The sequence below is a fragment of the Acinonyx jubatus genome, chromosome C1 (genome assembly GCF_027475565.1).
Source record: "Acinonyx jubatus isolate Ajub_Pintada_27869175 chromosome C1, VMU_Ajub_asm_v1.0, whole genome shotgun sequence".
NCBI classification, from domain to species: Eukaryota; Metazoa; Chordata; class Mammalia; order Carnivora; family Felidae; genus Acinonyx; species Acinonyx jubatus.
Window position 1 is genome coordinate 12134461 of NC_069381.1, and position 26999 is coordinate 12161459.

Genomic DNA, 26999 nt, shown 5'->3' on the forward strand with positions numbered 1-26999 from the left:
CTCGAGCCCCGGAGGTCTGACTGCACTGTGCTTTGTATATGCTACCTGATCTCTTAGCACGTGAGATAAGATCTCCACCTGGTACTTGGTCGGCCCTCAGAGCCAGGAGTCTCAGAACAGAGGCAAAGCTGGGCTGATGGGTAGCTCCCGCTGACCGCTGAGCCCTCCTCCCTCGGGGTCCCTCCATTTCCTCCCATCTCTCTGAGGGACCTCGGTGCCTCCTCTCCCGGCCTCCTGGATTGGTAGCCTGAGTGAGGAGGGCTGGGCACGGAGCCAGGAGGTGGGGACTCGGCTTAGGCAGCTAATCAGGTCACAGGGTGAAATTAAAAGGGAGGAGGAAATCGCCAACCCATCAGAATGTGCGCTCCTTCCTGGTGACTTGGTGCCCAGGAGAGGAGCTGGGGAGACCGGGCGCGCCGAGGCCGGGAGCCAGGGGCGCAGGATGGCCCCGCAGAGAGCGGTGCAGCTGTCCCTGAAGAAGCCCACCTATGCTGTGTGTGTGGTGGGAGTCGAGACGTACGTGGACGTTCACAGGTGAGAACATAGGGGCAGCCACCTGGCTGCATTGGGCCGGGCCACCCCGGAGGACCCCAAGGCAAGGGGGGGTGGGTGCCCGGTGGACAGATCGAACATGCTGGAGGGTGCTCGTAAGAGGTTGCTCTGACGGCAGAGTAGGGGGAGTGGGATGGAGAGTCTGGGAGGGAGGAGCTAGGGTATCAGGCCCATCCTGGGGCTCTGTCTCCTGGGCACCTGGGTCAGGTCTCTGGCCTCAAGCCTGTGGTTAAGGGTTCCAGCTCTGGGCCCCAGGCGGTGCGTTCTGACGTCCGAGCGGAACTCGTGTGCAATGGCGGGACGACCTGGGGCTCAAGACCGGGTCGTCCCGAATTCCACCCTCTGTTTCTTGCCCACGACCCGTATGTCTGAATGGAGGCGTGGAGTGTGTGGCATCTCGATCCTTGGAGGCCAGCCCGGGTGATTGGGATCAGGAGGGGAGTGTCAGAGAGATGATTCAAGGAGTTAATAGAGGACAAGAACCTGGTCACTGAGGGAGCTGGACTTGGGGACCTCGGGGGTGGGGCTTTTCCAGCTCTGACACTGTCTATGGTCTCCATCCCTGCTGGAGGAGATGGAAGGTCATTTCAGAAACTTGGGCCGCACGTAGTGCTGCTGACTAAGGCCAGAGGCATTTTACTGGGAGCCAGGAGACACGGGTTCTGGTCCTGGCTCTGATGCTCACGTGCTGTCTGGCAGGGGGCCAAGTCACTGGCCCTCACTGGGCCTCATCCGAGCCCTGACAAGGTGAGCCGAGCCCCTCTTGAGTTCAGCGTGGAGGTCGAGTGCGCAGATTGCGCGGCTGGATGGACTTGGGGTCCCCCTGCCATCACGTCTCAGAGGGCGGGAAGAGCAGAGGACAGATCGGGGCATGTGTGGTGGGAGCGGAGGGCAGTGCTGTCTGGGGACCCCCTTCGGGATCACCAAGCATCTTGGCACCCTCAGATTTGGGCGCTGGCCCAGCCGTGGGGCAGGAGGAAGCTGCCCAGACTGGCCCGCGCTGCTGTGCCTCTGGTTGACTCTGGGAGGGGGTGCTACTTTGGGGTCCTGAGTGAGCGTTTTGAGAGCCCCCCCACCAAAGAGCCTTTCAGGAGCCTTCACCGGGGCACGGGTGGCGACCAGGGACATAGCCACCGAGAGTCTCGAAACTAGAAAACAAAAGTTTATTCTGCAGCAAGCTGGCTGAAAAGAAGACTGAAGGCAGGGCTTCCTGCCCATGGGGTCTGTGATAGACGGAGAAGGGCCATGGGACTGTCAGCCTGGGAAGGTTTGAAGAAGAAGCCTGAAGGTCCCCCAGGGCCTGGGCTGACCAGGAGGAGGGGACTCCACCCCATGATGAACTTGGGGCTCCTCTGCCCCATTGCCAGTTGTCTGGCTCCGGCTGAGGCCAAAAGCAAGGGGTTTCTACTTAGCCTTACTGGTCGAAGGGGGAAAGCCCTCCCGAAGAGGGGGTGTTTCAGTTGCCAGGGCAGCCCAGGAGCTAAGCCCTCTGGCAAGGCCGGTGGCGATGGGCATGTGGGGTGACATCACGGGAAGTGATTAATTCCCCCCGGTGCTGCGTGGACTGGTTATTTGGAGAAATATTTGTGTTCGAGGTAATTGTGCGCCCCGGCCCAAGGAAGCTTTAGAAATCCCGTGACTCAGGGGCGCCTGGGTGGTTCGGCAGACCGAGTGTCCGGCTTCGTCTCAGGTCGTGATCTCGTGGTTGGTTCGTGAGCTCGAGCCCTACGTCGGGCTTTGTGCTCTCAGAGCAGTGCCCACTTTGTTCGGATTTGCTGTCTCAAAAAGAAATCAAACGTTAAAGAAAAGAACACCCTGCCTTAGCATGTGCTACAGATTCTGTCCCCTTCCCTTCCCTCCAATGGACTAGCTCACTGCCCTGACCCAACCCCCCCCACCCCCCCCAGCGGGCTAGCTCACCACCCTGACCCTCCAGGTCTGGTCAGACTGCCCTGGTGGTCCTTGTCCTTGCTCAGAGGTGGCCCCTGGAGGACTCAGGCCAAACAAGAGGGGGTGGGCAGTGTGGGGAATCCATGCCTGGTGCGGTCTGGTCTCTTTGTCTGCCCAGAGGCCATAATGAATGTTTATTTTCTGGAATGGAGGAGAAGGCTGGCTGGCTGGCGGGGGGGGGACAGAGACATTCTCCTGGATCTCTCCCAAGCCTCCCCGAGCCTCCCCGAGCCCTGCACAAAAGCATCAAAGCAAAACAGACACTTCCTATCGGACGGGTAGGATTGGAGGTGTGCAGGGAGGGGGCACTCTGCAGGGCCTCTCTGATGAGCCAGCGTGAGGCCCCAGGCTGCTGGCTGCTTTTTCCTGCGGTTCTGTGTATTTCAAAGAAGGAAAGTGCCAGAACAGAGTTCTAAAACTTGTGGTGGAATATATATATATATACGTATACGTATATATATATATTCTTAATGTTTACATGGAGTAAACTGATGCTTTTAACTTGCACAGAAGTACAATGAAGCATAATTGTGCTGCTCATGGGATAATTACAGGATTGATGCAGACACTAATTCGTCATGACTGACAGGCTCCGAGAGCCAGGCTGGGACCTGGGTTTAAAAGCCGGGTGACGACCTTCTCTCCTCCTGGCTGCATCCTGTGCCACACGGCATTCCTTTATTAGAAGTAATCTTACAGTTTAAGTGTGAGGTGTCTGGAGAATGTGAGGCCAGGGTCCTCCCTGTGTTCCACGGAGGGGTGACGGGCCGGCGTGTCGTGCTGTCTGGACAAGGGTGGGGGGTGATTTCTTGGAACAGAAAACGCTGGCATCTGGGTGGACCTCTGAGGTCAGCCACTCCTTAACCCTACAGGTGCCCCTGCCTCCCTGGTCCCCCTGGCCACCTGCCGTTTGAGACTTCGGGACCCTCCCTATCAGCCACTCTGCCCTCCCCTCCCCGCCCCTCCCATCATTGTTGGCCCTGGAATTCCATTCTCATTCTTCACCTTTTCTTGCCCTTCCAGCTCCCATCACCTCCGACCCCCCGCTGTCCCTCCTCCCAGTCCCTGCCCTTCCTTTCTTGGTGGGCGGACCAGCCGGGGACCCCGAGAGGACACTTGAGACACAAGGAATGGGGGTGTTGCTCACGTGTGAGGTCGATTCCTCTTGACCCCCCCCCCCCAAATGGTCTCCTTGCGACATGTCCTCAGCTTTGCTCCGTCCAGAGAAGCATCCACTCCCTTCTCTTGGGGCTGCTAAGCAGCTGTTCAGCTCTGTCAGGTGGCCCTGATGCTCGAAGGTGTGGTGGGTAGGATGTGGGGCTCGAAGGAACTGGCAAATCACCACCCAGCCTAGGACGGCGGCCCCCCGGGGAGCACCACGCCTGTTTCGCCCATGCTAGGTGGGGGTAACGTTTTTTGTTGCTGTGACCTGCGAATTTGGGCCCCGTTTTACAGATGAGGAATTCCACAGCCCACAACACGCATAAGCACAGCCACACTTGCTTTTCCTTCCGCACACGGGGGGCCTGCGGGGGACAGGGAAGCAGTAACTCACGGCTGACTCCCCATTCAAGGCTCTCTCACGGGGAGGTTTGCCCCTGGTTTGCCTCTGCTGGGAGGCCTGTGGGTGACAGCTGTCCACCCCTCCCCGCCTCTAGCCCCCACTCCCAGGAAGGCAGGGTCCCGCTTGAAAGAAGGCCTACCCAGCCTGGGGCCTCCTTCCAGGCCCTGGGTGCGTCCTCCCTGAACAACGACAGAGCAGAATTTACCCATAATCATTATCTCTGGGAAGGAAGGAAAGAGGGAGAGGATACGGCCGCACCCTAGATTTAGGAGAAAATGCCTGCCCGTGACGTGGGGTCTGTAAGGTGCCAGTCATTGCCCTCCCCGACCTCTGTCAGCCACTGCCAGCACCCCGGGAGGTCCAAGGAGAAAGCCGCACCAGGGTCGGGAAGTTGAAGGACCCTCTGTGGCCTTTTACCCCACGGCGCACAGCGGTCATTTAACAGATGTTACGGAACAGCTCCACGCCGACCTCGACTCTGGAGGCGATCCAGCCCGTACCCGCCGGTGAGGGGCTCCCAAACTAGTCTGAGGGCAAAAAGGACTTCAGGACGTGGATGTTAACAATCCACAGTTTCGGTCAAGTGGGCGAGTGAAGGGAGGTACCAGGATCCTCTTAGCCACCAGCTCTCTCTCCAGGATCCGCCCGTTCCCCACGCTCTTTGTGGCGGTAACGGCCGTGGGCAGGACTATAGTCAGTGAAATGTCACAGCAAGCCTGTGAGACGTGGGCAACTACGATCCCCACTTTGCAGACAAAGAAACCGCGGTACAGAGAGGTCGGGAGACTTGCCCAAAGTCACCCGGCCCTCCCGTGCTGGAGCTGGAATTTGAATCCAGGTGTGCCCGACCCTAGATTCTCTGAGTTCGACCCCCAAAGGCTTCGTCAGCTGGGAATCTTCTGTGTTGCTGGGTCAGTTCGAGGGGCGGAGGGGCGGTCGAGGCGGAGGCTGAGCTTTGGAGTCAGGCCCCGAGTGGGGTCCAATCTCAGCTCATGCACTGGGTCCCTTTGAATTTCAAGACGTCTTCTGTCAAATGAAGAGAGGAGCTCAGCAGGCGGGGGGCCGTGGGGATGGAATTAGAACGGGGTCAAAGTGTGGTGCAGACTGTGGATCACCTGTGCCGTGTGGACCCCCCCTAGGGCAGGGCCGGGGTGACCCATCTCCGCCCTCCCCGTGCCCAGCAGGTGCTCAGGGAATGCGTGTTGAGGCCGAGCAGCCCGCAGCACTCGCAGGAAGCTCCGTGCGCCCCTGGCGAGCTGCTGTCCTTTAGGACTGGAGCCCGTGGGGGCCGGCCTGCTCTGTGGGACTCTTGGCTCCCAGCAGAAGCACTCACAGAGCTGGCCGCATCAGGAGGGACTTGCTGGATCCTGCTGGCTGGCCCTGTGGCATCTCTTGTGGCTTCAGTCTAGAAAACTTCAAGTCTAGGGTGTCTGGAAGGTGGCACCTTGGGGGCATCCAGTGGGCAGGTGGCTGGCGGGGCGTGAGGTCTGCCTGGCCTGGTCTGCTCGAGAGCTGCCCTCTGGCTTGCTTTTCAGCCTTTCCCTCCAATTCTGCATTATTCTCCCCTCCTGCCCTCGCCTCTCCCCAGCACCGGGCCCTGGGCCACCCTCCAGGGCGCACTGGTCCTTTGCCACGATGCTCCCATCCCCGGAGACCGGGTCAGCACCACTCTGCCCTCCCGCCCGGGCCCTAGCCTGGGAAGAGGGGCCCCAGACCTCCGAACTCTATCCCCGGGGGCTGGTGAAGTCCAAGTAGCAGGAATGACGGAGGGCACGGGAGAGACTCGTCCAGGATTGCCATGTTTCTCCTGTCCTTAGAGGTCAGGCAGTCAGTTTCTGAGTAGCTGAGAGAAGGTGTGGCCTGCTGAACCCCAGTGGGAGGAAGCTTCTGGGACGCAGGGTGCAGCTAAGCAAAAGGAAAAGCTTTCTAATTACCTGAGCTGTCAAAACACAAAGGGGTGTGAGAGAGTGAGTTGTCTGTCATAAGAAGTGTTCAAGCACAGAGCCCTACCACGGGCAGGAGGTGGGCCAAGATGATCTCCGAGATCCCTTTCTGACCCGAGCCTTATGCAGATACTTCACAGGCTCGTTGTTTTAGGGCAGGCAGGAGCCAGGAGTTCCCGGGTGCTGCCCTCTTGGCCTTCCCTGACCTCACCCCTGTAAAGTTCAGGTGCGTGTGTGGGAGGAGGAGACATGACTTTCCTGACTCAGTGCCCCACATGCTGCCCTAGGCCTCGCCTGTCCACTGCCGAGGAACCATAGCGAGGAGCTCATGTTGCAAAGTTTCAACATTGTCCTTTTCCCTTCCTGTCTCTTCCCCAGCGATCTCATCCTTCCGGTCCCCGCTGGGGACGTGCTCAGGGCACCCGCGTTCCTTTTAACGTCAGCCAGGACAGCACAAGAGAGAAGACAAACCTGCTGCTCCCTCCTCCCTTTGCCAGCTGTGTGACCCTGGGAAAGTTACTTAACCTCTCTGAGGTTTCTTCATCTGCTAAATGAGGACAGCAGCACATACAGGGGAGGGTTGTCGAGAGGATGGATGAGATCATGAGCATCAAACACTGAGCATGTGCCTGGCCCATGGTAGGTGCTTGAAAATGCCACCCCCGATCCACCCCACCTCAGTATTACCTGTGGCACATGCCACCCTTATGCCCTACCAGGGGGGTGGGCACACGCCTTGCCAGAGCAGGTGGGCCTGGCGGGGAATTGCCCGTCGACTTGAAATTCCTCGTCCCACCCCCTGCGCCTCCTTCTGCGAGATTCTCTAGGAATCTACTCTGTTCTCCTTGCAGCCTCTTTATTAACCTGGTCCCCCGGGCCTGGGCTGGGGCGTGGGGTGCGGGGACGTGCAGGGTGAGTCAGGCAGGACGCTGCTCTGGGTGACACAGACGAACCGTGAACGGACCCCAGGGCAGGTGTGAACCAGTGCCGTGGGAACACGAAGGAGAGGACACCGGGATCTGGCCCGAGTGGCCTGGGCTGGTAGGGGGCTCTGGGGGGAGCAAAGGTAACGGTGACAAGGGCAACCTCATGCCTCTTAGGCACCCACGGTGTGCCAAGCGCTCTAAATGCATCACCTCATGGAATCCCTCCAACAGCCCTAGGGAGTAGCTCTTTGGATCAAGCCCATTTTACAGACGTGGAAAATAGAGGCCCAGGGCAGTGGAGTGACCAGGTTTGAGGGCGCCCACCACGCTCCGCACAGAGCCCACAATTCCCTCCACCGAAGAGGTGGCATTTGAAACGGGTCTTCGAGCACGCAGAAGGTTTCTCCTCCCCCTTCCCCGTCCTCATCCCCCGCCCCTGCAGAGACAGGAGAAAGGCGCTGGGGAAGCAGAGGGCAAGGGCAGGGCCCCGGAAATGATGATAAAGACAACAGTGGTTACATGTATGGTAATGACTCAGACCCTCTGATCTCAGGGGTGCTTTCAAACCCATTACCTCACCTGACTGTGAGTTTGGGCTGGATCTGGGGGCTTCGGGGTGAGACTCCCCTGGAGGCAAGCAGGCGGGTAGGTGTGACCTGAGAGGCTCCTGCTGCCGCCGCGAGTGGGCCCGGAGCTCGCCACAACCTCCCACGCCCGCTGGCGACACCCCCAAGAGCCGCCCTGCATCCACGGCCCCGCCCGCAGATCCGGGAGCCTCAGCGATGAGGAAAGGGCGCTGCGAACCCTCTCATCGAGGCCCAGGGCTCGGGTTCGTGGGTGGTGGATGGCATCGAATGAGAATCTGAGGCGGCAAGTGCCTGCCTGGCGTCACCTGCCCAGTGTGGGCACCAGGGAGAAACAGGAGCCCCTCTGGGGGTTCCCTTCCTCTCCCTCTCCCTCCCAGTCTGCGAAGCTCCTGGTGGGATAGCCTTGGCTCTTTTACACCTTTTCCATCCCGAGAGGCAGCCCAGGCATGGGAAGTTGCCTGGATGTGAGTGACAGAACCTGGAAGGCGGGTGGGTGGGCACAGGGCAGGGGAGACCTGCAGAGGCGGCCGTTGAGGGACTCATCTGCCACCTGCAGGGAGGAGAGAAACCGAGCCCGGACTCCCGGCACCCCGGAGATTGCACGCTGAGACGCAGTGACTGAGCAAGGTGGGGGGCGAGGAGCAGGCTGGGCTCGGAAGGTCCGCTCTTCGCCCCTCTTCTTTTGTTCCCGTTGTTGTCCTCGCTGTTTCTATTATTTCTTACTCCAAATAAGGGAGCTTTGCGCCAGGGCCGTGACTTGGAAATGTCAACTTTTGCCCAAAGCCGGGGACTGGCCCCCCGGAACCCCGCTCCCCTTGAAAGGCTCCCATGAGCCGGGAACCTTTCTGCCGCCAGCTGGGGGCCCGGGGCTCACGCCTACTCGCTCTCTGGATGAGCAGGCCCAGGCTCTGGGGCCAGGAGTTTTGGATTCAAATCCAGGGCAGTCTTGGGTTCCGGGGTTTATCCCGAACACAAGGGCTCATTGTGCTCCCGCTCCAGGCCAGGCGCTGAGCTGGGTGCTCAGGTGACAGCAGCATTAGAGAGAGTCAAGTGGGGGGGGGGGGGAAGGGCTGCATTCTAGAGGGAGAAATGGGAGGGGCAGGCAAGAAGCAAATATGTCAAAATGAGCAGATGTCGGGGGCAATGACGTTGGGTCACGGGGCTAGGGAGCATGGGGTTCATGGTGTCCTCTCTATCGCACTGTCCTAAATTGGGCAGAGACGACGTCTCGGAGAAGGAGCTGAGGGAGCGAGGCCCCGGTGGATATCTGCGAGCCGAACATTATGATTAACGAGAACTGCACGTGCAAAGGGCCTGGGGTGGGAGTGTGCCGAGCGTGCCGGAGGGGGAGCAAGGAGGTGGGTTTGTGGGAGGGGGAGAGGAGTCACATGGTCAGGAAGCCAGCTGGGGGCAGACCACAGAGGCTCTGTGGAAGGCTTACGAGCAGGAGGGACACCATGGCACTTAAAAAAAAAAAAAAAAAAAGCGTGTCGAGAACAGACCAAGGGCGGCAGGAGATCAGCCATTTTACAAAATCCGCATGAAAGCAATTGGTGGTCCGCACCAGGGCGTTAGGTGTGGAGGAGGTGAGAGTGTCAGCTCTGGAGATGATGTGGACGCGGAGGCGTTAGGGTCTGCTGGGGTGCTGGGTGTGAGTGGGAGGGAAGGGGGGAGGGGGGGCACCCCAGGATGCACTTGAGGATGGAGAGGCAGTGCAAGGTGTTGGGCCTGTTTGGACGGGGCAGGGGTGGGGAAGTAGGAGTGCGGTTTTGGACGCTTTACATTTATTTACTTATTTATTTATATTATTATCGTTTTCTAGAGTAGGAGGTCTTTTTTTCCCCTTCTTTTAATTATTCAAGTATAGTTAACATGCAGTGTTGGCTAGTTCCAGGTGCACGATACAGCGACCCAACAATTCTGTAAGCCCGTCAGTGCTCCGTGCGATAAGTATGTTCTCCGTCCCATCCGCTATTTCCCCCATCCCCCCACAGGTAACCTCCCCTCTGGTAACCATCAGGTTTTTTGTTCAGAGTCTGTTTTTTCGCTTTCTCTCTCTCTTTTTTTCTTTGTTCCTCTGTTTTGTTTCTTAAATTCCACCCATGACTGAAATCGTTTGGTATCCGCCCTTATGTCACTTGACGTTGTACTCTCTAGATGCAGCCACGTTCGCGTACGGCAAGATTTGTCCTTTCTTATGGCTCACTAATATTCCACTGTGCACATGCGTATACAATACGTGCTGATAGCACCTCTTCTTTACTGTTCTTCTAGTGGTAAGACACTTGGGCTCCTTCCATAATCTGGCGATTGGTAAATAACGCTGCGACAGCGCGTCTATCTTTTCAAATTCGTGTTTTCGTGTTGCTTGGGTAAACACTCAATAGGGGGATGATGGGATCCTATGGTAATTCTATTTTTAGTTTTTTTGACTCACCTCCGTACTGTTTTCCAGAGTGGCTGCCCCAGTTTGCGTTCCCACCAAAACGCAAAAAGTTCGCATTCACATCCTTGCCAGAGCTTATTATTTCTTGTGTTTTTGATTTTAGCCATTCTGATAGGTGTGAGGTGATATCCCTTTCTTTCTTTCTTTCTTTCTTTCTTTCTTTCTTTCTTTCTTTCTTTCTTTCTTTCTCTTAGAGAACAAGCAGGCGAAGGGAAGAGAGAGAGGGGGAGAGAGAATCTTAAGCAGGCTCCGTGCTCAGCTCAGGGCCCAATGCAGGGCTCGATCCCACAACCCTGAGATCATGCCCTGAGCCACAATCAAGAGTTGGACATCCACTGACTGAGCCACCCAGGAGCTTCTCTCACTGTAGTTTTGATTTGCATTTCCCCGATGATGAGTGATGTGGAGCATCTTTTCACTTGTCTGTTGGCCATCTGGATGTCTTTCTTGGAGAAATGCCTGTTCATGTCTCCTGCCCATTTTTGATTGGATTATTTGTTTTTTGGGGGGTTGAGTTGTATAAGTTCTTTACATATTTTAGATACTAACCCTTTATCAGATATGTCATTTGCAACCATCTTCTCCCATTCAGTAGGTTGTCTCTTAGTTTTGTTGATTGCTTCCTTTGCTGTGCAGAAGTATTTTATGTTGCTGTGGTCAAAGAGCCGATTTTTGCTTTTGTTTCCCTTGCCTCGTGAGACATATCTACAAAAATGCAGCTATGGCCGATGTCAGAGGAATGACTGCCTATGTTCTCTTCTAGGAATTTTATTGTTTCAGGTCTCACATTTAGGTCCTTAGCCCATTTTCATTTTATTTTTGTGGATGGTGTAAGAAAGTGGTCCAGTTTCATTCTTTTGCATGTTGCTGTGCTGTTTTCCCAATACCATTTGTTGAAGAGACTGTCTTTTCCCCCAGTGCATATTTTTGCCTCCTTTGTTGAAGTTTAATTGACTATATAACTGTGGGGTTTTTTTTTCTGGATTCTCTATTCTTTTTTTATTTTTTTTAACGTTTATTTTATTTCTGAGAGACAGAGAACGAGCAGGGGAGGAACAGAGAAAGAGGGAGACACAGAATCCGAAGCAGGCTCCAGGCTCTGAGCTGTCAGCACGGAGCCCGACGTGGGGCTCGAACCCACAAACCGCGAGATCATGACCTGAGCCAAAGTCGGACGCCCAACCAACTGAGCCACCCAGGCGCCCCTCTGGATTCTCTATTCTGTTGCATTGATCAACGTGTCTCTTTTTGTGCCAGTTCCACACCGTTTTGATTACTATAGCTTGGTAGTATATCTTGATATCTGGAATTTTGATACTTCTAATTCTGTTCTTCTTTTTCAGGATCGTTTTGGCTATTCAGGGTCTTCTGTGGTTCCATACAGATTTTAGGATTATTTGTTCTATTGTGTGAAAAATGCTGTTGGTACTTTGGATTGTATTAAATCCGTAGGTTGCTTTGGAAAGTATGGACATTTCAACAAGATTTGTTCTTCCAATTCAGCTGCACGGAATATCTTTTCATTTGGTTGTGTCATCTTTAATTTCTTTCATCAGTTTTATAGTTAACAGACTACAGGTCTTTCACCTCCCTGGTTAAGTTTATTCCTAGGTATTCTATTATTTTTGGTGCAGTTGTCAATGGAATTGTTTTCTTAATTTCTCTTTCTGCTGCTTCATTATTAGCGTCTAAAAATGCAACCGATTTCTGTATATTGATTTCGTACCCTGCAGCCTGACTGAATCCATTTATCAGCTCTGGTAGTTTTTTGGTGGAGCCTTTAGGGTTTTAAACATACGGTATCATGTCGTCTGAGGATCATGACAATTTTACTTCTTCTTTACCAATATGGATGCTTTTTTCTTTTTGTTGCTTGGTTGCTGTGGTTAGGACTTCCAGTGCTATGTTGAATAAAAGTGGGGAGAGTGACGTCCTCGTCTCGTTTCTGACCTTAGGGAAAAGGCTCTCAGTTTTTCCCCATAGGGTATGATCATAGCTGTGGGTTTCTATTTAAGGCCTTTATTATGTTGGCGTATGTTAACTCTAAACCTACATGTTGAGGGGTCTTGTCACAAATGGATGTTGAACTTTGTCAGATGCCTTTTCTGCTTCTCTTGAAACGATAATATGGTCTTTTCCCTTTCTCTTGTGTAGAACAGGTATTGGCTTTTCTTTGAATGTTTGGTAGAATTCACTTGTGAAGCCATCTGATCCTGGACTTTTGTTTGTTGGGAGCTTTATTTTATTTTATTATTACGGATTCAATTTCATTGCTGGCTATTGTTCTGTTTGATTTTTCTGTCTCTTCCTGTTTCATTTTTGGTAGGTTGTATATCTCTAGGAATTCATCTGTTTCTTCTAGGTTGTCCAGTTTGTTGGCACATAATTTTTCATAATATTCTCTTATAATCCTTTGTATTTCTGTTGTGTCCCTTGTTATTTCTCCTCTTTGTTTCTGATTTTGTTTATTTGAGTTTTCTCTCTCTCTCTCTCTTTTAGGTCTGGCTAAAGGTTTATCAATTTTGTTGATCTTTTCAAAGAGCCAGCTCCTGGTTTCATTGATATGTTCAATTGTCATTTTAGTTTCTACTTCGTTTGTTTTGGCTCTGACCTTTATCATTACCTTCCTTCTACTGGTTTTGAGTTTTGTTTGTCTTTTAGTTTCTAGGTCCTTTAGGTGTAAGGTTACATTGTTTAGTTGAGATTTTTCTTGCTTCTTGAGTGAGGCTTGTACTGCCATAAACTTCCCTCTTACAACCACTCTTGCTGCATTCTGAAGATTTTGGACAGTTGTGTTTTCATTTTCATTTGTCTCTAGGTATTTCTTTTTAATTTCCTCTTTGATTTCTTGTTTCATTCATTGAAACATTCTTTGTTTAGAAGTGTGTTATGTAACCTCCAAGTGTTTGTGTTCTTTCCAGATTTTTTCTTGTGGTTGATTTTTAGTTTCATAGTGTTGTGATCAGAAAAGATGTATGGTATGACTACAGTCTTTCTGAATTTGTTGAGGCTTGTTTGGTGGCCTAATATGTAATTTATTCTGGGGAACGTTCCATGTGTACTTGAGAAGAATGTGCATTCTGCTCTTTTAAGATGGAATGTTCCAAATATATCTGTTAGGTCCATCTGGTCCAATGGGTCATCCAAAGCCACTGTTGCCTTGTTGATTTTCGATTTGGATGATGTGTCCATTGGTGTAAGAGGGGTGTGAAAGTCCCCTACTATTATTGTGTTACTATCAATTACCTTCTTTATGTTGGTTATTAGCTGCTGCATGTATTTGGGTGCTCTCATGTTGGGGGCATAAATGTTTAAAATTGTATCTTCTTGCTGGATTGTTCCCTTTATGCTTATATACAGACACATTAAATTTAAAATGTCTGTTACTCACCTAAGGGAGATGTTCAAAAAACAGTTGGCTATAAGGGCCTGGAGATGGAAAGTGGGGTTTCTAAGCATCTCAGTGTGGCAGGTGGAGATCATCAAGGGGATGAGTGTCACCAGAGAGGACTGAGCACCAAGCCCTGGGGCCACGTGGGCTGGAGCCCCCTGGGACACACTCATAGGAATCTCTGTAAGGTGGCCCTGCCTCTCGTTGGGTGTCTACTCCAATTACATGTTCTGGATCTGGGGGATAACCCCCAGCCAATAGAATGGGTTTGGAGACCCACTAGACCCACTGGAAGCTGGACCTGAGCTAACCCCATTGATCACCTGACTGCTAAAAGCCTCTGCTCTGACTGGCAGGTGGCCGTGACATGTGGGTCTCTTGGAATTAGCCTCAGTTCAGAGCCAGTGTCTACTAAAACCAGAAAAGTCTGATTATTTCCTTTTCCCCAGGGCACGTCACCTGGTAAGGGCTGTGAGTTCCTTTAGAGAAGGCTAGGAGAGAGGTGAACAGGGCCTATTTTTAGCAGTATGGTAGGGTCCTTCCCTAAGAGCACCTCATTGCCCATTTTTAGGAAGTTTACCAGCCTGCTGCTAAACACAGGCATGACAGTATTTAAAATGAAACTCTACATGTTTGCAATCAAGTAAATTATATTTAAAACAACGGTAACAACTCAAAACGCACCGCTTCCTTACGATGTTACTGGACTCTACTGCGATCTATGCCCTGACATCATTCACCTCCGTCCGTCCGTCCGGGAGAACTAGTTACACATCAGGTGTGATTGTGTATTTCTTTGCAACTCTGAATTCATTGATGTTACATTGGCAACTTGAATGTGGCTGTTGCTGGAAGCCTCTGTACCACAGAAATTGGCAAAGGCTACAAACCAGGACTCACATCTATTGCTTTATTGATGAAGGAAAGGAGATTAATGCAGATTAAAAATTAAAGCCGAAGTCGGACGCTCAACCGACCGAGCCACCCAGGCGCCCCTCCTTCCATTTTCTTCTTGGACACAAATGAAAACATCAATCCACATTTATGTCCCTGATTAGTGGCAGGTCACAGGGACCACAGGGAGACAGAGTCGGACAGCAAGCACACTCAACTTCTGAGGCGTTTTCCTGTGAAGGAAGGGAGCTGAAGAGACGAAGTCCCCTCCACCTCAGGCAGATGGGTCGTAGGCAAGAAGCGGGGGGAGAAATTTGGGGCGGCCCAGTCCTGTCCCCATCTTGAGCACCAGGTCATTCTAGGGCCACACCCAGGTTCCACTCGGACGTCAGAACGCAGAGCCCAGGCCCCAAAGCCTGGCCCCAGGGCTCAGAGCCGGAACTCTGGAGATGGAACCCCAAAATCGGCCTGACACCCTAGCCCCTCCTTCCCAGGCTGTCCAGCCCCCAGAAATGTTGTAAGGCTGCTGGGCAGTGACAAGGGTCCCTTGAGGACAGTGATGACGAATCTGGGTGGGCTGCGGTCAACTGTGTGGGTGCAGGTGCACAGTGGGGAGGGAGGCAGTTTGACGGGGGCGGGGGCGGTGCTTAGGCAGTCGGATGGAGAGCAAGGGCGCAGAGAGTCAAGCGGTGCCGGGGAGTGACTGTGACACAGGCTAGGGACTCTAAGCCTGCGAAGGGGAGGGAGAACAGGCAGCCCTGGGCTGCCCAGGGGGGATGGTGAGGGCTCCTCCTTCAGTGGCTGCGGAGCTGGGGGCTTCATGGGGTTGGTGTGTTAGGGGCGGGAGCTGGCAGGTGGGCAGGAGGAATCCCCGGGCTGCTGGTAGGGGAGTCTGTGGTGGGCGCAGTTCTCAGTGATGACAAAGTCTAGGGTCTGCCCTGGGAGAGGGTGGAGGACAGGGTCGCTGGGGAAGGAGGTCAGGCACTGGGATGCCCGGTGCCGGCCCATCACCCACCTGGCTTCTGAAATTGTAGGTAGTGGCAGACGTCGGCCCCCTCCAGGAATGAGGGCAGAGTGACAACGATCTGGAAGTGACAGGGAAGAAAGAGCACGCGGGACCCCCACCCACCTTTGGGCCCGGTTGGGGGGGAGTGAGGGGGAACTGGCCGCCATTGAGAGGGCTGCAAGGGGACGCTGCCCACTGTGGGGAGCAGGTTTCTGAGGCTGCAGGAAGGTCAAGGAAACACTCTGAGATGAGATGAGCCCCCCCACCCCCCCACACACCTGGTGGCACATGGGATGGTCCGGGAGTGGGGGCGGATGGGAGGTGGGGTCAGATCAGAGGGTGAACATCAGGGGGTACTTGGGTTCCCGTGCTAACTGTTTAAACGAGGACGAAGGGCGTGCGAGATGGGGGTTCCCGAAGGTACCATGGCTCAGAGGGACGAGTGGGGGTGGCGGGGGCGGGTCTGGCCAGCGGCCTGCAGGGCTCCAGTCTCCTCTCTGTCCCGGCTGCCTCTGAGAAATGAGGAGAGTGATAACTGCCTTGCAGGGCCGTGCTGAGCATCAGGGAGCCAGGCACTGAGTGGGACTTGGGGTTCTTATCACTACAACCCCCATCAACATTGTCAATGGAGGCAGTTTGACGGGCGCAGGTGACCGTGGTGGCGGTTTCGGAGGGGTGTCTGGTTTCTCCAGAGGGTTTAATATCTGGCTGGGTTCTCAGCAGCCCAGGAAAGGATAGAGGCAGGACCCCTCTGGCCCAGCATCTTTGCAGACAGGTGGACGTCTGCAAGTGGGCTTGACCTTGAGCCTTGAGGCTGATGGCTCTGTCCTGGGGAACGGCAGGGAAGAGCCCTGACATGTAGGGGGACGGAGAAACACTGACGCATAGTTCTGTTGTTCAACTTCCCCTCTAGGGTATGGGCTCCGCCTGGCCAAGAGCCTCATGGAACTCTGGGGCCTAGCTATCAGAGCGGAGTGAGAGGGATAGGGTGGAGGGGGAGAAGGTGGGGACAAGGTGCAGCATTAAATGGAGTGATGGGGGCTCACTGAGAAGGCGACCTTTAAGCAGAACCCTGAAGAGGGTAAGGGAATGAGCCCTGTGGATATCTGGGGGAAGAGCATCCTATGCAGAGGAAACAGTCAGTGCAAAGGCCCTGAGGCAGGACAGACTGGCAGCTTCATGGACCAGCAGGGAGGTCAATGTGGCTGGAGCAGAGAGGATGAGGGGGAGCAGAGTGGGGGAGGAGAAGGTCAGGGAGGTGGCAGGGGGCACATCACAGGGGGCCTGGTAAGCTACTGTGGGACAGGAGCCACGCTTTTGAGCGAAGGAACAGCACAATCTGCTCAAGTGTGCTATGTGTGGAACAGAGGGGGCACGGGTGGGGCCAGGGAGACCAGTGAGGAGGCTGCCTGGCCGTCAGGTGGTGAGAGGTGGATGGCCAAGTGGGTTCCCTGTTGGGTTGGAGAATTTGCAAGTATCAGAACGGGAAGCCTTGGGGTGGGGGGGTGGGGTCTCCAGAGGTTGGCGGTCTCCGCTCTCTGGAGCCTCGGGGACCACTGTCAGCGTGCAGGGGTTAAAACCGTGGCTCAGCTCCATGCCCCGCGGCCTCTTGGATTCCACCCGGGGTCCGCTGAAGGGGCCCTGTCACTAGAGCCAATGCTCTGCTCCAACCCCTCAGGTTACAGTCGGGGAGACTGAGGCCAGAGGACAAGGTGCCCAGGGCGGGGTCCTGGGGAATCAGTGGGGAGCTGGGATGGAGTCCAGGCTGTCTGATGCACAGCTGGGCTGGTCTCCTGGCCAGTGGCAGGTTAGGGGGTGCTGAGGCTTGTGTCGCTTGGCTGCCCCAGCCCCCACTACCCTGCTGCGGCCTCCGTCCTGAGTCCCCCGGAAACCGCCCTCTCTCCTTTCTCTCAGTGATGTGCCCAAGGGTGCCGAGACCTTCGGGGTCTCCGGGAGCCCCGGAGTGGAGGTGTTCGTGATCTATGACCCAGCACGGGTGACAGTGCCCACAGGCAAGACCCGCTGGCCCCTGGACGCCAACGTGGATGTGACCGTATCCGTGGACGCGGCCAGTAAGGCCTTACATGATCTCAAGGTAAGCGACCCCTCCGTCCCCGCCCTCGTCTCCACAGTCAGAGGCTGCATCTCCCAACCCCCACGCAAGCTCAACGCCACCCACGTATCACCCTCTGACACCTCCGTCCACGTAACGCGTCCCGATCCAGCTCCACAGACACCCCGCACACGCAACGTCACACGTACACGCGCGGATGGATACGCCCATAAAAACAGCCCGCCTGTGCGTCCCCTCAAGTTCACAAGCACCTCCCCACTAAGCCCCGTGCCCGGCCTACACACAGACCCGGAAACAAGCCCCCGTAGCCGGCGGGACCTCGCAGCAACACCGCGGGCCCATGCATGCGCGCGTGCACGCAGACGCAGGTGCCTTCCTGGATGTGTGTGTGTCCCCGTAGCGAAGGGAGAAGGAAGGCTTCTCTCCTTCGCGGATCACGGCCTCGTCACTCACCCCCGGGCACCCACGGCACGCACGGTGACCCACTGGGTCACTGACTTGGCCCCTTCTCCCCCGACAGGCAAGAGGCAGAGGCTGTGCGGCTGCTCTCCCCCTCCAGAGCAGGGGCCCTGGAGCCTGCCAAGGGTTCAAATCCTACCTCCTCTGCTTCCTAGCTGCATGCCCGCAGTGGGGGGAGGGGGCCGGAGTGGCCCCACTGTGGATGGGCCTGGACTCCTGGGGCCGTGTTGGGGGCCTGGACTCCCTGGGTGGAGCCCTTGGCGTGCGTTCCGGGCCGTGGGAGAAGCCGTGACCATTGGCTTTTATTGGGGGGATGTCCCATTTTCCAGATGAAGACACAGAAGGCTAGACAGGCCGAGTAACTTGCCTCCGTCAATGGCGTCGGCGGCCCCTTCCCTCCTTTGTCCTCTTTGACATCTCCACGGATTCCCGAGGGTCTCGTTGCTCCCTCTGGGATGCGCCCCGCACGGCCGGGCCCTGCTTGCTTCTTCAGCCCGGGCCTGGACCGGGGAGCCAGGCACAGCCTCTCTAGCCGGGAAGGCAGCCCTGAGTCCAAGCCGGGAGACTGTGAATCTTGGGCCTTCTGCGGCGGGGAGCGTCTTGGGGTGCCCAGGGGTCCCCACCTCTAAGCAGGACCGTCCCTCCTACTCCCTCTGCCACTGCCACCTCTGAAGGGGTGGCCGTGCTGGCTCAGGGCTGACGATGTCCCCACAGGTGAAGGTCTCCTACTTCGGGCGGCAGGAGGCTGGAGCCCTGGGCCACAGTGTTCTTTACCTTACCGCTGTCGGTAAGTACTGCCCGCACCCCCCCCCCCGGCTCCCCTATATCCCCTCCCCCCTCCTTGTTGCCCCCCTGAGGGTCTTAGGGGAACCCCTCAGTGCAAGGCCCATGGCCATCTTCCTCCACCAGCAAGGAGCTTCTTCAGAGGCCTTCCATTCGTTCTAGAACCTCAGGGACGGAGACCCAGCAAGACTTAGGGCCACCAGAATCTAGAAACTGCACTGCCCACAGGTCACCAGCTAGACCCACCATAGGCCTCCTTTCTCTGGAGGCCTTTCTCCCACATGTCACGCTGTCGGAACCCCAAGATTCCCTGAGCCACGAGCCGCCCTCGGCCAGAGCCCGGGCAGCAGGCTCCGAGGACCGCAGAGCCAGCACCTAGAACCCGGGCCTTGTCCCGACTGCCAGAGTCAGGGCCGCCCGGAGCATGCACTTCAAGAGCCCGAGACTGGGTCCCTCCAATATCCAGAACCAGGGGGCGCGGCCACACGGCCCCCCGGCCTCCCAGGCATTGGGTATGGTCCCCAGAACAGGGCTTCCTGGGTCTCATGAGCAAAGCTTGCCTCGGCCGGGATGTCCTGGGTCTGATGACGGGAGTAGGTGAGCCCCTGGCAGCCCCACTCCATCCCTTTTCAGACGTGTCCCTGGACGTCGACACGGGTCGCACGGGCAAGGTGAAGAGGAACCACGACGACAAGGTGACAGTCTCCTGGCTCCCCCAGATGGCGCGGTCTGGGGTGGTGGGTCCTAGGGTCTGTGGTAGCCGAGAGTGTAGGGAACCCATGTGGGGACCTGCCAAACGGGCGCGGGTGGGCGTCACTTCCACCGTGCGATCGACATGCTGCGTGACTCCCGTGAGACCCTCTCTGAGCCTCTCTTGTGTGACTTTGGAGTTGGGATTGGGTCTTTTGCTTGATGCGCCTTCTATTTGCTTGGCTGTACTTGGACCCCCAAACGTGGTAGGTGCTTCATAAAAGGTCGCTGAGTGACTGACTGAAGGCTTCTGACAGAGGAGGCTGGGGCGACAGCCTCAGTTAGACCCCAGAGAGTGAGGAGGAGGGTGGCGTGAGTTCGAGACATTACCGCAGGGCAAGTATCTGGAAGCCATCCTGGAAGGGTAGAAGGTATAGTTTATAGGGAAGGACCCTAGAGAGAAAGCCTGGGCCACAGGGACAGACTTTGAGGACAAGATGGGGAAGGGTAGCCATGGATGGCTGCGCAGGTTGTTCACTGCACAAGGTTGCTTGGCTAAGCGGGTGAGTGGGGCTATGATACAAGTCATGTCTAGTGCCCAAGCACAGGGCAACATTTACCCAGAAAGGTGGACAAGAGTGCCATATGGGTTAGCAATGGCCCTCTGAAGTCCCCCATAGGAGTTTGAATCTGACCTATGGGACTTAAGGCTCATTTCCCAGAGCGTTTCTTTCCTTCTCTGTGAAATGGGGCAAGTGAGCCATGCCTTGTGAGGTCTGGTGGGCATTAAGTGGAGGTGTGTCAGGGAGAGCTGCGACCAGAGGCGGGGCTCCAGCTATCTTTCCCACCTCAGCTTAGACCTCTTTGCAGGGCCTGCAGGACTGAGGGTAGGTGCCAGAGATGTCTATGCGACAGGGCCCAGGAGAGTGCTGAGACGGAGAAAGTTTCCCTGGGATTGTCCAGCCCCATCAAGGTCAGGGTGAGGTAGCCTCTGTCCCCCAGGCAGGGCCAAAGCTCAGCAGGTTGGTGGAGGTTGTTTCTGGATATGGCGACACCACCCTTCCTCCTCCAGTGTGATGGCCGGGTGAGGCCCCTGGGTATGGTTGCCCAGGTTGTTCACTGTACAAGAGTGGGGTGGATCTGGGTCTAGACACCTGAAACGCCAGTCCCCACATCTACGATGCCTCTTTAAATCTTTAAGCAAACCCAGAATACAGCAGTCTCCATTTTAAAGAAGCAGCCAGCTCTAGCCAGCTCCAGAGCCCCTTCCCAGGCCATCCGGGTCCCACTGACCCCCCAGTCTCTTGTTTTGCCACAGAAAACCTGGCGCTGGGGCCCTGAGGGCTATGGGGCTGTCCTGCTGGTGAACTGTGACCGGGACAGTGTCGTGTCCGCGGGGCCCGACCTCACCAACAGCCAGCTGGCAACACTGGATGGTGTGTGACTGGGGTGTGTGTGTGCGTGGGAGGGGGGGGGGTGGTGTCCAGGGTAGTGGCATGGGTGGTGGAGGCTTGCGGGGTGGAGGGGGGAGCCTGTGGGTGGGGTGCAGGGAGAGTGGTCTCCAGGTGCCACTCTCTCCAGACCTGCAGGACATGTCCCCCATGGTGCTGAGCTGCGACGGCCCAGACAGCCTCTTCGACACCCACAAGCTGGTCTTGGATGTGCCGTTTTCTGATTCCAGAAGAGTGGGGGTCTTCTGCGCTAGGGGTGAGTGGCCTGGTGGGGCTGCTTTCCCCCCTGCTCCACTCGTTCTCTGCTTCCCAAGCTCTTTTCTTCTCTGACCCCTATCCCCGCTCCCTTCCGGCATCTTCCATAACCGGCATCTTCTGGCATCTTCCGGCATCTTCCAGCGGTTCGCCGCATGTTACCTAAGAAGGAGGGTCCGAAACGAGTCCCGTTTTACAGAGGGGGCCAACTGAGGCTCAGGTGCGCGCATCCACCGTCTCCAGGTCACCCAGCTGACTGGGGTGGAGCAGGCTTCAAACCCAGGTCTCCAGAGCCCCTCCTCCGGTCGGTCAGCACGGGGTGAGCTCCGTCCAGGCTGGGTGAACTTAACCCTGAGCTGCCTTTACTCCTTTTTATAAATGGCAAGAGGTCTGTCCTCTTCCCTTCCCTCTTCCTCCTTACCGTCCTCTGTTCAAACTGACCCAGAACTTGTTGTTGTGGCTGAATGAGCCTGGCGGGAGCCCGAACGTTCCTCCTCGTGTCCCCCTGGTGGAAGTTTAGGCAGACGCCCCGCTCGGAAACACGGTGATACGGGAACATGAGCAAAGTCTCAGTCAGTCAACCGATAGCCTTTCCTGCTGTGAATGAGAGCATGCCAGGGTGACATTTCCCAGACACCTTCGGGGGGGACAGAGGGGCGCAGGACAGAAGTACTGTGGGCCAGGCACTTTTAAAAATAAATGAAGGTGGGGGCTGGGCGGGGCGGGGGGGGGGTGGCTCCTGGCTGGCCCAGTCGGTTGAGCGTCCGACTTCGGCTCAGGTCACGATCTCGCGGTTTGTGAGTTCGAGCCCCGCGTCGGGCTCAGTGCTGACGGCTCAGAGCCTGGAGCCTGCTTCGGATTCTGTGTCCTCCTCTTTCTCTCTCTCTGTCCCTCCCCTCCTCGTGCTCTGTCTCTCTCTCTCTCTCTCTCTCTCTCTCTCTCACAAATGAATAAACATTAAAAAAAAGTAAAAATACATAAATAAATGAAGGTGAAATTCACATCGTACAAAATTAACCATTTGAAAGTGGATAATTCAGCGGCCCTTGACACGTCCTCACGGCTGTGCGAACACCACCCCCGTCCAGTTCCAAGACAGGGTCATCACCCCCCAGGGAAAACCTCATACTTCTCAGCTGTCACTCCCCCTCCCCTGCCCCCAGTCCTAGGCAGCCATTGATCTGGCCACTCTCTGTCCCTACGGATCTACCGATGTTGGACATTTCCTGTCGACGGAATCATCCAGTATGTGGCCTTTTGCGTCTGGCTTTTCACTCAGCATAATATTTTCAAGGTTCGCCCGCATCGTAGCAGGTGTCAGCGCCTCATTCCTTTTTATGGGTGAAAAACATACCATTGTGTGGACATACTATGTTTTGTTCACCCATTCCTCCGTTGATGGGCATTTGGGTATTTTGCACCTGTTGTGGTGCCTGCTTTTATCCCCGTATCTGACTTAAAGCTTATGCTGATCCCAAGAGATGCTGCCAGCCGTTTTACAGGCGAGGAACGGAGGCTCAGAGAGGTTGAGTCACTGAGCCAAGGTCACACAGCTTGCGCGTGGCCGAGCTAGAGAGGAGCGGCCAAGTAGATCTAACACGAAGGTGTAGTCGGCTCGGCCCTGGACTCCGGGCCTCTGGTGTCCTTGCTCCCATCCTTTGTCCCAGCACTGGCCCCTGACTCTGGCTCCCCCTAGGTGGGACTTCCCTTGAGGACTACAAGCAGGTACTGGGACCTCAGCGTCTGTCCTACGAAGTTGAGCGGCAGCCGGGGGAGCGGAAGATCAGCTTCTTTGTGGAGGGACTCGCCTTCCCCGACGTTGATTTCTTGGGGCTGGTCTCCCTCAGTGTCAGCCTGGTGGACACGGGGGTAGGAACCGTGCCGGTGGCTGGGATGGGGGCTGAGGGTTCGGGGGACCAGTCTGGAGTCTCCGGGGCCGGGCTGGCTGGGGGCTGGGGGATCTTGAGGCCTGATGGGGCTCCCCGCAGGGCCCACTTAGTCCTCATTTCACCCCCCAGACTCTGCCTGAGGTGCCCCTCTTCACAGACACCGTGGCCTTCCGCGTGGCCCCCTGGATCATGACCCCCAACACCCAGCCCCCCCTGGAGCTGTACGCGTGCAGGTGAGGCCTCACCCTCCTGCGCAATCCCACCGTCTCTGGACCAGTAGAGACAGGAACAGAATGCCGTGTCCAGGGCTGGGCCCTCACTCACTGGATGGATTCACCGAGGGCACCCATGGGTGCAGGCTGGGTACGGGATAGCAGCAGGCTGGCTTGGGCCGGTCGGTTAAGGCCCCCAGCTGAGGTCACCGGCTCAAGCTTCAGCACCCCTGCCTCTACCCTGTCCTGCCTGTAGCAGCCCTGGAACAGCTCAGACTTAGTCCGGGCGGTGAGACCAGGCCCTGTTCGGGCAGCCGGGGGTTGCGGGAGTCCTAGCCTTGCTCTGGCGTGGGGTGCTGCGGGGCTGCGGAGAACACGGGACCCAGCTGCTGGTGTCTGCTGTGAGCCCCGGCCCAGCCTGGGATCCTAGTCCTGTGTGGCCCAGAATCCTCGTCAGTCCCCTCATGGACAGGTGGGCCTTGATGGGCGAGGCCACTCGAGGCCTCTGCGTCAGAGGCCAGACCAGTGGGAAGGGCCGCAGCTGACTTGGAACATAAGTCACAAGGCTGGGATGGTGTAGAGAAACAGGTTTGCTCTGTGGGTGTTTGGAGGGGAATTCTTTCTTTCTGTTTGCTCACGAACCCCACCCTGGTTCCTTTGTGTAGGCCAAAGGGGCAGGAGTAGAGGGGGCTCCCTGCCCCCTGGCTGCCACCTTAACCCAGTCCCCGGGGCCACCTCCTCCGTGGCTGTCACCTGGTTTTGGTGGCCCGCCTTTGGGCTCCACCCACCTGGGTGCCTTTGGGCTCCACCCACCTGGGCTTGCCCCGCCCCTTGCGCCTACCACCGGATATGATCTGGGGACATCACCTGCCTTCTCTAGGGCGGGGGCTGTGTTCGAACCCCGAAACCCAGGGGCCACATGGGGCCCAGCGCCGACTGGACCCAGGCCACTGCCAGAGGTCACCATTACGTTCCCCTCTCCCTGGGTTTTGCAGTGTGGTAGACTCCCATGGCTCAAATAAGAAATTTCTGGAAGACATGTCTGACCTAGCGTTGAAAGCCAACTGCAAGCTGATCATCTGCCCTCAGATTGAAAATCGAAATGACCGCTGGATCCAGGTGGGTGGCCTGGGAGGCCTGAGCCCCTGTCCTTCACCCTGACTTTGGGAAATGGAGCCTGCACAGCTTTGGTCTCCCTAGAGAAGCCAGGACTCGGTCGGGGCAGGGGGGTGGGGGGCGGGGCGAGGCGCAGGCAGCTTCCGGAAACGCTTCCCCACTGCCTGTGTCACTCCAGTCTCTCCTGTTCCCTCGAATGCTCGGGTCCCAGACAGAGTCCTCTCCCAGTTGGAGTCCCAAGAGGCCTCACCTCCATCCCTGGCCCCCGTGCCCCCAGGTCTTGGGGGAAATCTGTGGCACCGCCCTGAGCGAGGTCTAGGGGTGGGGCTCACCGTGTCAGGAAAACCACGCCGGGGATACCACTGTGATCTCTTCCTCTCCCCTCCTAGGACGAGATGGAGTTTGGCTACACCGAGGCCCCTCACAAGGCCTTCCCAGTGGTCTTTGACTCTCCCCGAAACAGAGGCCTGAAGCATTTCCCCTACAAGCGGATCCTGGTATGTGGCAAAGGGCAGAGGGGAGGTCCCTTGGGTGGCTCTGTAATAGGACCCTGTAATCAGTCTTCCCTGGTCCTGGTCCTTTAGCGGGGGCCAAAAGGACACAAGTGGTGGGGAAACGGGGAGACAGTGGGGGGATTGGGACAGAACATGCAAATAGCATGCAAACAACATGCAAATCCTCCTCCCCCTTCTGGGTGGGGCAGGCCAGCAAAGTCGTCCTGGGGAACCCTTCTCCCCCACTGGGGAGTCGACAGAGGGGTCAGTCCTGGGGAGACCGCCTCATGGGGGAAATGCACCAGTAGTGAGCCCTCATGACTCTTGCTTTTACGAGGTGGGGCCTCTTTTGGGGTAACACATTTTTTCTGAACGCCTACTGCGTGCCAGGCCCCATGTGGCCTCTTCTGCGCAGGCTGGGGACAAGAGCAGCCCCAGCAACCGTGCGGCCCTGACTTTACACGGTCACTCATCCAATCCACAGTCCTGTGGCTAGCTGCTGTCTTTGTCCCCTCTTTCCTGAGGCTCAGAGAGGTTAGGTAACGGACCCCATGCCACCCAGCCATGGCACCAAGGTGCAAAACCAGAGGGGCTGTCTCCATACCCCTACTTCCAGGCTGAACTGCCTTTCGAGGTGGGCCCGAGGCCTGCAGCCTGTTTACCGGCTCCCATACCCCCACCACCAGGACAATGCCCATGTTAGGGTGGGGGCTGGGAGGGAGATGCCCGGGAACTTGTGGGCACACAGAGCAGGGGCATTTACCTCAGCCTAGAGGGGCCAAGAGACCAGTCCCAGCGCAGGTGACAATGAGCCCTGTGGGGTGACTCTGAATCGACCAAGGGCTTGACCCCAACCCCAGGCTTCACCTGGCCAGGGCTTCCTCCACTGATCCCTGCCCTCATCGTTTTTTTTAATACAATTTTAAAAAAATGTTTATTTAGTTTTGAGAGAGAGACAGAGAGAGCAAGCCAGGGAGGGGCAGAGAGAGAGGGAGACACATAATCTGAAACAGGCTCTGGGCTCTGAGCTGTCAGCACAGAGCCCGACGCGGGGCTCGAACTCACGAACCTTGAGATCACGACCTGAGCTGAAGTCAGACGCTTAGCCCACTGAGCCACCCAGGCACCCTGCCCTCGTCTTTACCCTGTCCCCCCTTCCACTTTCTCTGGGTCTCATTTGCTGTTCTTTTCCCAGCTGCAAACGGAAGCGAAGATTTTTCCGACCTCTCCTCTTCCGTACCTATGCGTACGGACCTACGGGTGGCTCCCCAGCAGGTGCACCTTCACCAGCATCCTGCAAGTTCTAGTGTGCTGTATCTTTTATCATCTCTCGCTTCAGAGTCTTGCCTCGTTTCCACCTGGCTTCCTTCTTTGGCCCCTGCGTTCTTTCGAAGCGTGGTGCCTGATCTCTCAGCGTTTGGGGATTTTTCTAGTTATTCTGTTGTGGACTTGGACGTTAATCGCCCCCCCCCCCCCCGCCCCAACCCCTGCCAAGAGCTGTCGCTTCCTGTCCTAACTGACCCCTCCTTCTGGGGTGGGGGGCTTTGTTGGTCCTCCCCTAGGGTCCCGACTTTGGATATGTAACCCGGGAGATCCTATTCGCTGGTGCCTCTAGCCTTGACTCTTTCGGCAACCTGGACGTCAGCCCGCCCGTCACAGTGGGCGGCAAGGAGTACCCGCTGGGCCGGATCCTCATCGGCAGCAGCTTCCCCAAGTGAGAGGCCCTGGCGGGGGGTGGGAGGGCGCGGGGACCGCCGTGGCGCCCACCTGTAGCTCCGTCACCACCAGTACGGGTCTCCAGGCTCAGAGGTGGTCTTAACTCCCACGCTCAGTCCTGGAGTCAAAGACCCAGAGTCCTGGAATGTTAGATTTAAAAGGTCATAGAATCTTGGGGGAAAACTCAGAAACGACTGACCCACGGTCTCTTGGCCTGCCTAGTATTTCGTGAGCTTAATTAGTCACCGACTCCGTATGTGCGGGGAGGCCTTCCATAAAATTCCAGATTTTCAGCTTCTTTAGAAACACTGGGGTTCTGGGGAGGTGATGTGCAGCTGGAGCAGAGGCGGGAGAGGGACGGGTTGACCTCTCCCAGCAGGAGGTCAAAATAGCTGCTGTTCTAGCAATAGCTTAAAAAGCCCGGGGGTCACCCTGTGGCTACCGGTGAATGAGTGGCTGGTCAGGAGACCCGGGTGACAGAGGTGACTTGGTGGGTGCCCGCCCCCTCCCGCCCCACCCCCCGACAGCTGTCATCAGGCAGGAAACAAGGTGCCCAGGATTTAGTGCTCAGACAGGTGACAGTATCCTGCTGAATGGGTCC

The 26999-nt window shown here is 56.4% G+C and overlaps 1 protein-coding gene across 1 annotated transcript in view; it reads left to right on the forward strand.

The window, feature by feature from the left end:
• Positions 1-231: 231 nt before the first annotated feature.
• The window catches only part of PADI1 (peptidyl arginine deiminase 1), a 38785-nt gene continuing 12017 nt past the window's right edge, over positions 232-26999 (forward strand). The window contains exons 1-11 of the mRNA XM_027060282.2: positions 232-534; positions 17174-17354; positions 18507-18579; positions 19209-19270; positions 20584-20701; positions 20847-20972; positions 22668-22840; positions 22990-23093; positions 24068-24191; positions 24578-24685; positions 26245-26396. Of these exons, the coding sequence (XP_026916083.1) occupies positions 443-534; positions 17174-17354; positions 18507-18579; positions 19209-19270; positions 20584-20701; positions 20847-20972; positions 22668-22840; positions 22990-23093; positions 24068-24191; positions 24578-24685; positions 26245-26396 (1313 nt within the window). The 5' untranslated portion in view covers positions 232-442. The remainder of the gene's footprint in view (positions 535-17173; positions 17355-18506; positions 18580-19208; positions 19271-20583; positions 20702-20846; positions 20973-22667; positions 22841-22989; positions 23094-24067; positions 24192-24577; positions 24686-26244; positions 26397-26999) is intronic.